At 39.0% G+C, this 13,659-nt stretch overlaps 1 protein-coding gene across 6 annotated transcripts in view; it reads left to right on the forward strand.

Annotated features, from left to right (window-relative positions):
- Positions 1-13,659, forward strand: part of PDS5B (PDS5 cohesin associated factor B) — a 100,298-nt gene that overhangs the window by 31,184 nt on the left and 55,455 nt on the right. For all 6 annotated transcript variants that reach the window (XM_017818609.1, XM_017818611.1, XM_017818610.1 and 3 more), the window contains 2 exons: positions 4,577-4,657; positions 6,690-6,830. In XM_017818609.1, the coding sequence (XP_017674098.1) occupies positions 4,577-4,657; positions 6,690-6,830 (222 nt within the window). The remainder of the gene's footprint in view (positions 1-4,576; positions 4,658-6,689; positions 6,831-13,659) is intronic.

Here is a 13,659-nt window from a genome sequence, read left to right on the forward strand (position 1 = left end):
AGTAGTTTAATCTTTGTAATTTATCTAAAGAGTGGTCTGTAAGTATGTATTGGGAACAGAAGGTTCAAGCAGCTCCTGGATGCTAAAGCCCAGTGGCTAAAATTCAACATTAGACAGCTTGATGCAAAAATTATATTAATATTTTTAAGAGATGTAGTAGTTAGTTGAGCAGTTTACCAAAGGTTAATTCAATGCTGTTATGTCTTAAAACCAAGACTGTTTCTTCAAAGAGGAAAAATAGACGTGGTCCTTAGTCCTGAGTAGTAAGTGTAATAAACAATGGTGCCAGCAGGATGGCTACAAAAACTCAGGCATAAGGAGCATATACTGCACACATGATGTATCATCAAATGTCTGTCTACCATAACTGGTAGTCACTGAAGTAGTCTAAACTACTCTGTGTCCCTTGAGTTTGTCATCCATCTCACTTGGCCAGAATAAAAGCCATACTGATGGCTTTTCATTCAGGCCAACCTGAATGAGAGCAGCTGACACTAATATCACAAAAGAGGCACGTTGGAGTGTGCCCAGGCTTGCTTGAGTAGTACAGCTATCAGATAAGTCAATAGAATGGCAAGCTTGACTTGTCTGATGGTGCGTTCAACTCTTAGTTTTGATGCTGAATTATTTTTTTCCTTTTGTGCCTTCTCTTTTCTTCTTTTCTATAAACTCTGCTAAAATTCTTTTGATGGGGTTATGTTATCAGGGAATGAAATAAAGTGACCTAAACCCAGATAAGACCCAGAAGCAAGGGAGAGTTAGTCAGTATGAAAAGGCAAGAAAAATTAATAGTTTTCCTTTCCCCTTTAATGGTCTTTTTATATTATAAAGCTTTTATGGAAGACCTGCAAACAATTTTGTGTTTGTGCAGTGTGTTAGAAGGCAAATTGTACTTTATTTCCTTGAGTGTTTGCCAGTGTTCCATTTTCAGCCTCAGGAGTACTACAGGGAATCCCACATTGCATATCCCACATGCTTTACATGCTTATGTCTTAGAAGAAGTGATATTGACAATTAAATTCCTAACTGCCTCTACTATAAATTTGCTTAATAATTAGTGTTATCTATCTTGGCAACACTTCAGCTGAGCTTTTCTTTGTCAGCCATCCTTAGAATCCTGTTTACCTTCCCCAGCAGAACTAGAGAATCTGTTAGAACTGTTTTGTCAGGTGCTCTTGGATACTAATTCTGCTGCTGTGCCATTGATAATAAGAATAAAACTGAAGACCTTTTTCAAATTCCAAGAAAATAATATGTTAAAATGTATATTTTTCAGGAATTTTTGCACTAGATACAGACTTTACATTTGATTTTCCTTCTCAAGTTATAAAATAAGGGCTGGATTACACTAGCTAGTCATCTTTTCTAAAGAAAAAATAAGGGACATGCATTTGTTTTCAGTTGCCTCCTTTTTCCCTCATTTAAAGGATGAGTACAAATTATTTCACTCTCACTTGTTCTGGAGAGTGTTGTCTATATAAACACAAAAATGTCTGTGCCATTCTGTCAGAGAGGTTGCTGCTACTTCTTGTGTCAAAAAGTAGAAGTTTGTCAAACATTCTAGAGAAAAGCAGGTATGAAAAGTAAATTGGTGAAATTGTTAATGTCTTCCAGAAGTGTAAAAAGCTTGAAATACTAGGAATATATAAATAAAAATCATGGTAAGAATTGAGACTAAGGAAAGATCTTATGGTTGACCAAGATAGTCTGTATTCCAGTTTTATTGCTGGAGGCTTCCTAAGCTTTAAGGAAAAAAAAGTGTTCTCCTGCGTTTATTAACTTTATTTTCTGAAAGAAAACCAGAGGTTTTCTGGGGGAAAATCTGTTTTAGATGTTAAATGTAACCTCAGTTATCTTGCAGAAGATCTGTGTTCTGCCTTTTCATGGGTGGTTCTTTGGTTTGTCCTTATCAATCAATACTTATTTCTGTTTTTTTCCTTCAAAATGTAGTAATTACTAATGATTACTTTAAACAGTGTTGCCAGCTGATTGCTTAGTTTCTACCCTGTTCAGAACTCTCAAAAGCTTATGCCCACTGGGTGCCTAAATGCTTTTAGAGGCATCCTAATTAAGATTATTGTCCCCATCATGAGGGCTTTCTTAAATCATTAAAAGATCTTGAAATACATGTTAATTTCCTTTCCAAACTTATAGAAAGATTAAAGGGAGAGTAACATAGAAGAGTTTATCTAAACACAGAGAAGAAATGTGTTAAATTGTTATCCTTTTAAAATGTCTCTTTCAGGAGAAGGAAGTTTTAGGTGTTTTTGTGGCTGTTGAATTAGTCAGAAGGATAAGTTTGACATTCTGTAAAAGATCTTTGAACCTACTTGGTAGTGGCCTGGGTTGCTCTTGTTTCATTTCAACTAAGGCAGTGCCACTTTTTCTTGTTTCTTCTTTTATCCTGAGGCTGGAAAATGAGAAGACGACTTTATCATGTGCTTTTAAGACTTCTTTGGTATTGTTATTTTCAGAAGGTTGGGCCTCTGGATATTTGAGGGTCGTGACTGTTGGCACAATTAAATCAAGTACGTGAGGCATGAAAAAATAGGTAACTTTCCTTAGCCAGTTGTGCTCTAGACTGTTTTTCCTCTTTGAAGCTTTTTTTGGATAGAATGAGGTGTAATGCGAATACCTTACTCAGCATTGCAAATATCTACTTCCAGCATTTATCTTGGGAAACATTAAGTTCTGAAGTGAACTGATGTGTGAAAGACACAAGCTAAAACTGTAATTAATGTGAAGCAAAACAGATCTGCCTTTTGGAACTCTGCTGTGCTAGGTCTGCTGTTTAGACTTGTTTTATATGTAAATTGGATCTTGCTCATGATCCATAGTTCCCTCTTACCCAGGTGAAGGTAATTTTCTTTGTTTTGATGAAGGTGAACTGTGAAGTCAAGAAGGATCAGAACAAGAATTGAAAGTGGTGTACATTTCTTGTTATAGATATTTGTGCCTTTTATTTCCTGAGCAGTTACTGCTCTAGCTGAATAACGTAAAACAAATGCTATGGGTGGAAATGCCTTTTTTTTTTCTTTTTTTTTTTTCCTCATAACGATAAAGAGAAATCCAGCATGCAGAGCCTTCTCTTTTCTGGGACATGGAACAGCTGTACAATTTTGTAAAAAGACTGTTAATTACCCTTGTATCTTGATTAGAATAAGGGAAGAGGAATTACAAGGATGCTAGTATTTTATGTAAGCATTTGAGTATCCCAAGGATACTCAAGAATTGTTCTTTTTAGTCACCTTCTGTAGTGGCTCTGAGTAAAACAGATACTTCAGGCATGAATCTTTGTAGTCTTTTGACTTCAATCACCTGACTTAATTCTATCAGTAGGCAAGTCAAAGACTTTTTTTATCTTATATTATCAGAAAATGTTAATCTGTTCCCACTGCTGTTTAGAACCCTATGGTTCTGTAGCATTTTTTAAATTTCAGGCAGTATTCTCCATCTCTTTGCAAATCTTTTTTTTTTTTTTTCTCCATTTGGACAGCTATAAAGAACCAAACATACACAGGTAAAGAAATACCCTGGGTGTGGCAGTGCATCTTGTGTTTGCTTTTAATTATGCTAAAATGAAGTTTTCTTGCTTTTATGGATGAGACATATTTAAAAAAAAACCAACCAAAACCTGCCCTTTTTTACTGTTGCCTTGTAAATTGAATATGCTGGGGGTTTTTTAAATTACAAAGCCAAATAAAAATTGTGGGAACTATATTTTTATAGAGACTTTTAGCTATTAAAATACTATATATTCTTGTGTATTGGAGACTTTTCCTTCTTCTGTGTTAATCAGCTCTGCAGTGGGTGCCGCAAGGGCTGAGTTGTATTTTCATCTGAAAATTTTTGGAAAATAATTGTGATATAGAAATTGGAGAAAGGATGTAGCAACTAGAGCGTGGAGAATGTGTGCTGGGAAAGGAAGGAAACAATGATAAAGCAATAACCCAATTAGAGAAATGGACAGATTGGAATGTTGGGGAGGGGGGTCTGTTTTCTAAATTTTTTATGTTAGCTTCTTTATATTTTTTTCTTCACCCTTTTCTGCTCATGAACTAAAATTCTAGGGTTTTTTTCTTTACTGTCTCAGACAACAGGCTAAGAATCTTTGCACGGTACAGTGAAGAGGCTGTGATGGTGATTCACAGGTGACTGCTTGATGCAAGGACAGAATCGTACTTTCTGCCACAATCTGTTCAGAATATTTCTTTTGTAGTGACTCTAGATGTTGCTTTATATTGCTTTCCTGTTTTTTGGGGAAGCTGGTAAGGAGGAGCTGTAAAATATAGGCACTGACTTCAGTGAGCATCAGTCTTAGACGTGCAACTAAGAGTAAGCCCTCATTTGCCAGGAAAGAGGTTTTCTCTTGGTAATGTCAGTGAAGACTACTAAGCTTTGTTTGGAATGGCTTTGTTTTTTCTATTTTATCTTTACTTCTGAAAGTATAAAAAGAACAGGTTATTGCTTTAATGCATTTACCAGTGCATGTTAGCTTTAAATTCTGAGATTTATTTTTAGGATTAATGCATGTGCTTTAAAAATTTCTGTTTTGTTTTCTTTTTTTCTTTCTCAGAATCTAAACAAGCAAGCCTATGATTTGGCAAAGGCTTTACTAAAGAGGACAGCGCAAGCCATTGAACCATACATTACTAATGTAAGTGAAGACTGCAGACAAATATGGAAATTATTTTTTTTTAACTGAGCCGTATTATAAAAAAAATGAATTGCAACTTTTTAGAGACTCTCAATTTTCTTTGAAAGAATTATTGTATTAATGAAGCACTGCGTAACCTGTCCTTTTGAGTCTAATTCTTTACTATATATAATCTACTAAGCCTATAATAATTTTGATTTGTGAAATGCAATAGATAGTTTACTGTTTTAGAAGACCTTGAAAGTCAATCCTTAGAGTGACTGGAAGACCAAATGTATTTATATGTATTGTTCTGATAAAAATATATAAACACATTGTGTGACAGAATTCTTCCTTTAGTGAGGAGATGAGACTATTTAGAAGCCGAGAGAAGTGAAGTTAGAGCAATATTGTAATGCTGTTATTACATGAATGGGAATAGGAAACAATCTAAGAATAGGTAGTAGGGAAGAAAACCGAGTGCATAGAGAATTGTAACCAAGTTGAGTGTAGACATCATTGCCACTGTACTAGAAATGGATGAGGGGAAGTAAAGATCAGACAGGATTATGCTCTAACTTAAGTTGTACAATAGAAAAGACTATTTCTTTTTTAGTAGTTGAGGATTTAGCAGGTCTCATGACATCTATCCAAAACCTCAGGAGCTTGAAGACAATAGCAAATCTTCACTGCTTTCTATTGCTTTCAGACTTATAATGTTTGTGGTACTTGGAAAGTGGTACCTCCTAAGATTTTAGAAAATCTTCAGTGAAAACTCTTACTTCTAACCTGCTGTTTGGGAAGGTGTTGCTATGTGTGTTTTTAATGTTCATCTGTAAGGTTAGATTACAAACTGGGTGACATTTTGTGAGCTTTAAGGTAGTCTATAAGTCAATAAGTCAATAAGAATCTTCTGTTCGTGGAAAGAATGTACATGGCATCTTCTGTTCTTTGTTTCCCATGAGTGAGAAATAAGCTGTTCTGAAAATTTTCTTTTTTCAAACACATCAAAAACACAGTAACAGTTAGTTGCCTAAACAGGAATATATACATTTCAGGCAACTATGTATCCAGAAAGGCAAAATGTTTCTGGAAGACAGTCTTTAACTGCTCATGAAACGCACTTCTCTATTATTTTCTAGTCATTACTGCATGAACTGTTGACTTTTTCTACTGCATCACTTGTTGGGGGTTCATTCTATAACTTTAGAAACTGGTAGCTTTCGAGTTTTTAGTTTCTTTACTGATATGATTAACTTTGTCAGGTACAGAGTGTTGTGATGTTTGTCTGTCCCAAGTTTGGAAGCACAAAAAGGTGCCAGTTAAACGTGTTCTGTTCTTTTAGTGGCAGGTGGAAATGGGGTAATTTGTTTAGGCACACTTGTGCATGGTTTTAACCCAAAGAGAAGAAAAATGTTCTAAATTATATCTTCCTCCTAATGAGTAGAGGGTAGTATATTCCTTCTTACCCATCTGAGAGGACATAGTTGAAAGTAGTGTGGAATTATTTTCTTGAATGAGAAGTATGCATTTTCGCTCAAACTTGTCAAGTTTACCAAGAAAGAATAATTGCTTTACAGCTTTTAAAACAAATTCTGGAACAGTCAGTTATTAATTCCTGTGCTTTTACTTTCAACTCCTTAACCTGTCAGCTGTTAAATGTAGTAGTTAGCCAGTTGTTTCAGCCTTGTTTTGACTAAATGTTAGAATGCTTTTGAAGTGACGGTCCTTAATAGTGAAATAACTCTAGTCACATTATAAAAAGATGTGATGCACTGGAACTCCTCTAAAGTTGTGTTTCTTAAATTAATTGTAGGTGTACTGGGTTAAACTAAACATCACTTTTAATGTGTTTTCCTCTATGTATAATAATGAATACAAAACAGTGATATTCTAAGATTTCTACTTCAGAATTCTGATCTACGTGTGCTACCTCCCCTTTTTTTTAGAGTAGTGAAATTAATGTTGTAAGATTAAAAGGTTGACAAGCATAAGATTTGGAGAAGTGTCTGTATACACTCTTGTTGTTGATATGTGCTGTTTTATTTTCCAGTTCTTCAATCAGGTCCTCATGCTTGGTAAAACATCAATTAGTGACCTGTCAGAGCATGTGTTTGACTTGATTCTGGAATTATACAATATTGACAGTCACCTCTTACTTTCTGTTCTACCACAGCTTGAATTCAAACTTAAGGTAAACACTTCTTATCCTTTCTCTATATTTGAAATGTGTATGCCTTGACTATTAATGTGTTAGGTTTTTTTCTGAGAAGTTCATCAAACTATTTGGCATATAAAACTAATACTTATATGTAAATTATACTTTCTCTGCATTGTTTAAAGGAATACTCATTTATTCCTTAAAGCCCTCAAAAAGCATAATTTAACTTCAGATTTATTAACCTACAGTGCATTTATGCATATATTTAGGATTTGATTGGTAGATTTTTTGGCTTGTATCTTTCAAGCAATAACTTCATTTTTGGATGACCTGAAAATTTGACCAGTTTTATTCCTGGGTTTACTGTATTATTTATTGTGAAAGACTTAATATATTGAGTATATATACTGACATACTAACAATGTTGTCCAAATAGTAGTTCTGCGATAAGTGTAAACAGAGAATTGGAATGCATAAAAACGTCTTGTAGTAATTGCTGCAATGACTTTTATGATTTTTCAGGATTATTTCATATGTCTGGAGGATAGCTGGTGCTAGCTATTTTAATGAGTATTTTTCTTTTTGGCTTCCTTTCCAGAGTGTCTCCATCACTTGGAGAAATGCAATACAGTTGGTATTCCCTTTATCCTGCACTGCTTGTATTCTGTCATTCTGCAGGGTTTCCGTGGAAGTGGGGACTTTGATTAGTGTAGTATTTCTGTGTTTGAAAGTGATCTGTTATTAAACTTGAGGGCTAATGTGTAATTGGTCATTTCTAAATTTGCATGCATTTTTATTATTGAGGACAGAGTTTAGGTTTGTAGCACCTTTGGCCTGTTCTTATTGCAATTTTTATAGTCATAATGGCTTGCTTATGCCTATTATTTTTCCATACTGTTGGTAGGAAGGCATGCTGCACTTGCTGGATGAGGTTCTTTTAATTGCTTTTATCTTTCCATTCATGTTTCTGGAAGAAGTAGGCTTCAGTTTACTGCTTGCTGTCTGTGTCTTTGAAGTAGACCTTTTTTAGCCTTTCATTCCTGTTCTTACAGATGGCAAACAATTATCATTCTCAGTCCAATAAAAGCAGTACTTCTGCAGCTGAAGGTTTTATTCAGGATATTTAATCTTAACTGCCTCCATATCCTTTTTCATAGTACGTAATTGCAGTACCTTTCCCATCTTTGGGTCCACTTAAAACTGCAGGTTTTGTCATCCTCCTCCTTCATTGACTCTCATATTTTAATACCGATGTCTTTTTTGAATTGGCAAGTGTAGTAGTAGGTATTGAAGTAAAAGTTTGTGAAGTATATTTAGGTCAAATACATAGTTTCACAAAAACATCCAGTTTTTGTTCTATGAGATATAGCTCTAGAATACATAGTTGTGATAACAGCAAATATTCCAATAATGCTTATGGGATAGTGGACCAGTTACTGTATTCCAAGATCTCATATTGCTGCTTTGCAACTGAGGAGATTGGTATTACACGTTAGCAGATGATCATAGAATCATAGAATGCCAGGTTGGAAGGGACCTAGCTGCATCTTAAAATGTCCAGCATTGGGGAATCTACCATTTCCCTGGGGAAATTATTCCAATGGCTGATTGCTCTCATGGTGATAAATTCTCCCCTTGTGTCCAGTATTGAAGGAAAGCTGTGACTGTCTGAGCAGTTGAGTTGTGGAGATGTGCCAGAATGATCTCATCTTGCATGTGCTGAACACACGGAAGGTGACATAGGATCTGTGCTTTTCAAAGATAAAGTGAATAATTCTTCTCTGTGTTTTTGAAAATGTGCATTTTCTTTTTAATTGGCTTTCAAAGCAGTAAGTGAGAAACAATTTTGGCCAGATGAAGTACACTCATAGTAGACTTATTGGAGCAAGACACTAAGTGTTCTAGTTCACTTTAAAGCTGACATGCAAGCTTGGTTTCAGGTGAAACTTGGAAAGCTCTGCATGAGTTTAAATAGAATACAGTATTTTTGATAATTTCAATGAAATTTAATCTGAAAGAAATAAATCAATTTCTTCAAGTATTTTTTTTAATGTTTTGTTAATAGTTTGAGCCATTTTTTCCAAGAGCTGTTCTTTTTAAATTATTTTGACATTGTATAAAAGTCTTTTTGCCTGTAGAAAATGATAAATGGTAGCTTTCGTAGAAATGTTGAACTTTTTTTTTTTTTTTTTTTACTGGCCCTATCATGTAAAGGCTGAAGAACAATGAAGCTCAACTCGTAGGGCACAGGACTTCAAAATAAATTGGGAAATAACAATTAGGCCTTAGAAAACAATGATGTGATGTGTGATTTCTGGTCCTGCTTTGTTGGAAGTTGTTGAAGTTTCAACAGTATGCTGTTATTGGCAGATCACGTGCCCAGTATCTCCAACTACCAACCACTTCAGCTAATCATCTACAAAGGACTGTAACTTGGCTTAGTGGGAGGTCATGCCCAGGCTTCTGCCGTGAATGTACTTGGCTTATGGTGAATCTGTATTCTACTTGGGCTTATGAATTCTGTCTGAGGACAGACTGAAATCTGTGAAGTCTGTTGTATGTACACCTGTTTCATGATTGCAAAGGCTGCCCTGCTGCCTTCCATTCTGGTAATATTGAAGAGGAAAAAAAAAAAAGATGTTCTTGGTCCTGGTTGTTCCGATTTTGAAAACCACCTTCTGTTCTTGGAGGATGCTAAAACTTGGTATTCTTGACTTGAGGGGACCCTCATGGTGGCCGTGGGCCCTCCCCCTCCCCCCGCCCCGGAACCCATGCGGCCCGGGGCCGCCCCCGGGCTTGCGCGGGGCCGCCTCTGGCAGGGAAAAGGAGAGAGGGAGCTTCGCCAGCGTGTCTTTGTGCCCTCATGAGAGAGGAGAGGGGAAGCCTCGGAGCACACAGAGGTTTACCAGTCTGGTTTGGGGGAGGGGAAGGGTGCCAGGTGGGCCATGGGGGTCCTCGGATTGGCAGGTGGGTGGGCAGGGCAGCACTGCATGAAGTGTCGCGGGTAAGCCGTGCGTGGGAAGATATGAGGTAACACAGTGGGGGGAGGATAAGGTCAGGGTGGATAATGGTTTCCTCTGGGGGGTTGGGGGTCTCGGCCAGGCTAGGGCCTTGAGAGGTACTTGAGCTCTGGGTGGGTACGGGGACCAGAATGATTTTGTTTGTTTGTTTGTTTTTGGCTCACCTGCGGCTACTGCCCAGGTTTGGTATGTTCTGGATATATTCGTTACATCCTGAAAGGGTGGTCAGGACAAAGGGTTGTTCCTGCGTATTTCCTTGGGATTGAATATAGATGTGGCAGAAAAGTAGGAAGTGTAAGACTTGCCCTAATTGTTTTAATAGTAGGAATGTGTAACCATATGTGATTGCGAGCTACGCTGGCGATGGTACGTGCCTTTAGTAGGGTCGCCCATGCCAGACAAGTCAAAACTGTAGGGTCAGATACAATACATCCTTAGGCAAGGTGAGCTCATTAGCCTTCTGGAAGTCATCCTAGGAGAAGGACAACTCTCATCCCAAACCGAGGCAGATAGAGCTTGCTTAGCCCTGTAAGGCCATCCATCTAAGAGGAGGACACTCTAATCAAACCTACGTCCTGAGGACCTCACTGCCACCGTCCAAGCTCGCTCGGCCCTGGCAGATGAACTTTAGGATTAAAGGGTGGGCCCAGTTCCGCACATACTGCATCTCACCTAAAAAATCCATTGCGGAGGCTTGAAGGCGTTACCCACATTCACAAAACCCTGCAGTGACGGGCGAGGGTCGAAACAGCAGGTGAAAGGTGCACTGGCAGCCGCAGACCCAACCCTGCATGCAGGCGGTTCAGGATATTGGTCATTTGAGACTGACCAGAGATGACAGTCTCTTGGGGCAGCACCCTGAACGACCAAGCAGCCTTTTCAAGGACAGCACTGCTTGCTCCACTTGGAGAGGGGCCTAGAAAAGGTGACCTAAACAAAGCTCATCTCCACATTTCACCCGGTTGATTAACTGCGGCCAACGGGCATCTCCTACTAATGCAGTCACACAAAGATCAAGACTCAAAGGCATACGCCTGCCTCCAGAAGTGTAACCAAACTGACTCTAGCATGCTGGAACATCAGAACCGTTCTTGATTCTGCGAATAGTGGACACCCTGAGCATCGCGCTGCCCTAATTGCCCATGAACTATCACGTCTCAACATCGACATAGCTGCTCTCAGTGAAGTCTGTCTCCACGAGGAAAGCAGCCTTAGAGAACACGGTGCCAGTTACACTCTTTTGGTCAGGTAAACCTAGAACCCAAAGGCATCTCTCAGGAGTTGGCTTCATGATCAAAAACTCATTCTGACCACATTATCTCCCTACACCTTCCACTACACAACAAGCAACATGTTGTCCTCTTTAGTATATATGCCCCAATTCTCCAAGCTGACCCTGCTGAAAAAGATAAATTTTACTCTGACCAGCGCCGCCTTACCCAAAAGGTTCCTGTAGATGATAAGATCATTATCCTTGGTGATTTCAACGCCAGAGTAGGAAAGAACTTTGAAGCCTGGAAAGGAGCATTAGGCAAGCATGGTGTTGGAAACTGCAACAATAATGATCGACTTCTGCTAGAATTCTGTGCGGAGCAACAGCTCACCATCACCAACACTATCTTTCAGCAAAAAAATAGTCTGAATACAACCTGGCTGCATCCTAGATCTAAGCATTGGCATCTCATTGATTATGTCTTGGGGCGATGGAGGGATATTCGCGATGTCCTCCATACCCGCGTGATGCCCAGTGCAGAATGCCAAACAGACCATCAACGTGTGTGCTGCAAACTTAACTTCAATCTTAAGTTCAAACCTAAAAGGTGCAGTATCCCAAGGAGAAGACTCCAAGTTAACAATCTCCAATCAGCCACAATGAGAGACAGATTCCAGGCAAATCTTCAAACTAGGCTTGAAAATCATTCTATAGATTCTATAGATCCCTCTCCTGAAACACTCTGGCACCATATTAAAAACAGCATCCTGCAGTCCTCTGAAGAATCCTTAGGGTTCTCCTTCAAGAAGAACAAGGACTGGTTTGATGAAAACAATCAAGAGATCCAGGAATTGTTGAGGAAGAAGAGAACTGCTCATCAAGCACACCTTGCACTGCCTTCCTGTCACGTAAGAAAAGCAGCCTTTCGCATTACATGCAGCAAGCTCCAACAGAAACTCCGTGACATCCAGAACAAGTGGTGGATCAATCTAGCTGAAAAAACTCAATTATGCGCAGATACAGGTGATCACAAAGGATTCTATGAGGCCTTGAAAACAGCATACGGGCCTACATACCAAGTCCAAAGCCCTCTACTCAGCGCAGATGGTCAAATGCTTCTAACAGCTAAAACCTCCATTCTGAATTGTCGGTCTGAACACTTTCAGACTCTTTTCAGTACTAGCCGTGTAGTTCAAGACTCAGCAATTCAGTCCATCACACAACAACCGGTAAAGAATGAATTGGATATTGCCCCCACTTTGGGAGAAACCCTTAAGGCCATACAGCAGGTGAAAATTGGCAAGGCAGCTGGGGTTGATGGAATTCCACCTGAAATTTGGAAACATGGGGGCCTTGCACTCCATGCTAAATTTCATGAGTTTGTGGTGCGCTGTTGGGAACTCGGCGAACTACCATCAGACCTCTGAGATGCAGTCATCATCACTTTGTGTAAGAAGAAAGGAGTTAAATCAGACTGTTCAAATTACCGTGGTATTACTCTGCTCTCCATTGCTGGCAAAATCCTGGCAAGAATACTTTTGAACAGATTAATACCCGCTATAGCAGAAGGAATTCTACCTGAAAGCCAATGTGGTTTCAGAGCCAACAGGAGCACCACAGACATGGTATTTGTTCTCAGACAACTGCAAGAGAAGTGCAGGGAACAGAACAAAGGCCTCTATGTAACCTTTGTTGATCTCACCAAGGCTTTCGATACTGTGAGCAGAAAAGGTCTATGACAGATTTTGGAACGTTTAGGATGTCCCCCCAAGTTCCTTAAAATGATCATCTCACTTCATGAGGATCAGCATGGCCAAGTCAGATATGGCAATGCACTTTCTGAGCCCTTTCTAATTACCAATGGTTGTGAAACAAGGCTGCCTTCTTGCACCAACTCTATTCACAATCTTTTTCAGCATGATGCTCCAAAGGGCCACAGCAGACCTCGATGATCAGGACAGTATCTATATTCGATACCGTACTGATGGAAGCCTATTCAACCTAAGGTGACTGAAGGCCCACACTAAGACCTTAAATCATCTTGTCCGGGAGCTGCTTTATGCTGATGATGCCGCCCTTGTGGCCCACACAGAAGCAGCTCTGCAACGTTTAACATCCTGCTTTGCAGACGCTGCTGAGCTCTTTGGAATGGAAGTCAGCTTAAAGAAGACAGAAGTTTTCTATCAACCTGCACCTCAGGAAGTCTTCCATCATCCTCACATCACCATTGGCCAATCAGAGCTCAAATCCGTCCAGCAGTTTAATTACCTAGGTAGCCTCATCTCCTTGGACAGTAAGATTGATGGAGAGATAGACAACAGGTTAGCAAAGGCATACAGTGCCTTCGGAAGGCTTCATAAAAGAGTATGGCAAAATAAACACTTGAAGAAAAGTACCAAGATCAGTGTTTACAAAGCCATTGTGCTGTCTACTTTTTTGTATGGTTCCAAATCATGGGTCATTTACCGCCGCCACCTGTGTCTCTTAGAACACTTCCATCAACGCTGTCTCTGTACAATCCTAAACATCCACTGGTCAGATTATGTGACCAATACATCTGTTCTAGAGCAAACAGCAGTCACAAGTATTGAGACCATGTTGCTGAGAACACAACTGCGTTGGGCAGGGT

This window comes from Lepidothrix coronata, unplaced genomic scaffold (genome assembly GCF_001604755.1).
Source record: "Lepidothrix coronata isolate B3197 unplaced genomic scaffold, Lepidothrix_coronata-1.0 Scaffold69, whole genome shotgun sequence".
Taxonomy (NCBI): domain Eukaryota; kingdom Metazoa; phylum Chordata; class Aves; order Passeriformes; family Pipridae; genus Lepidothrix; species Lepidothrix coronata.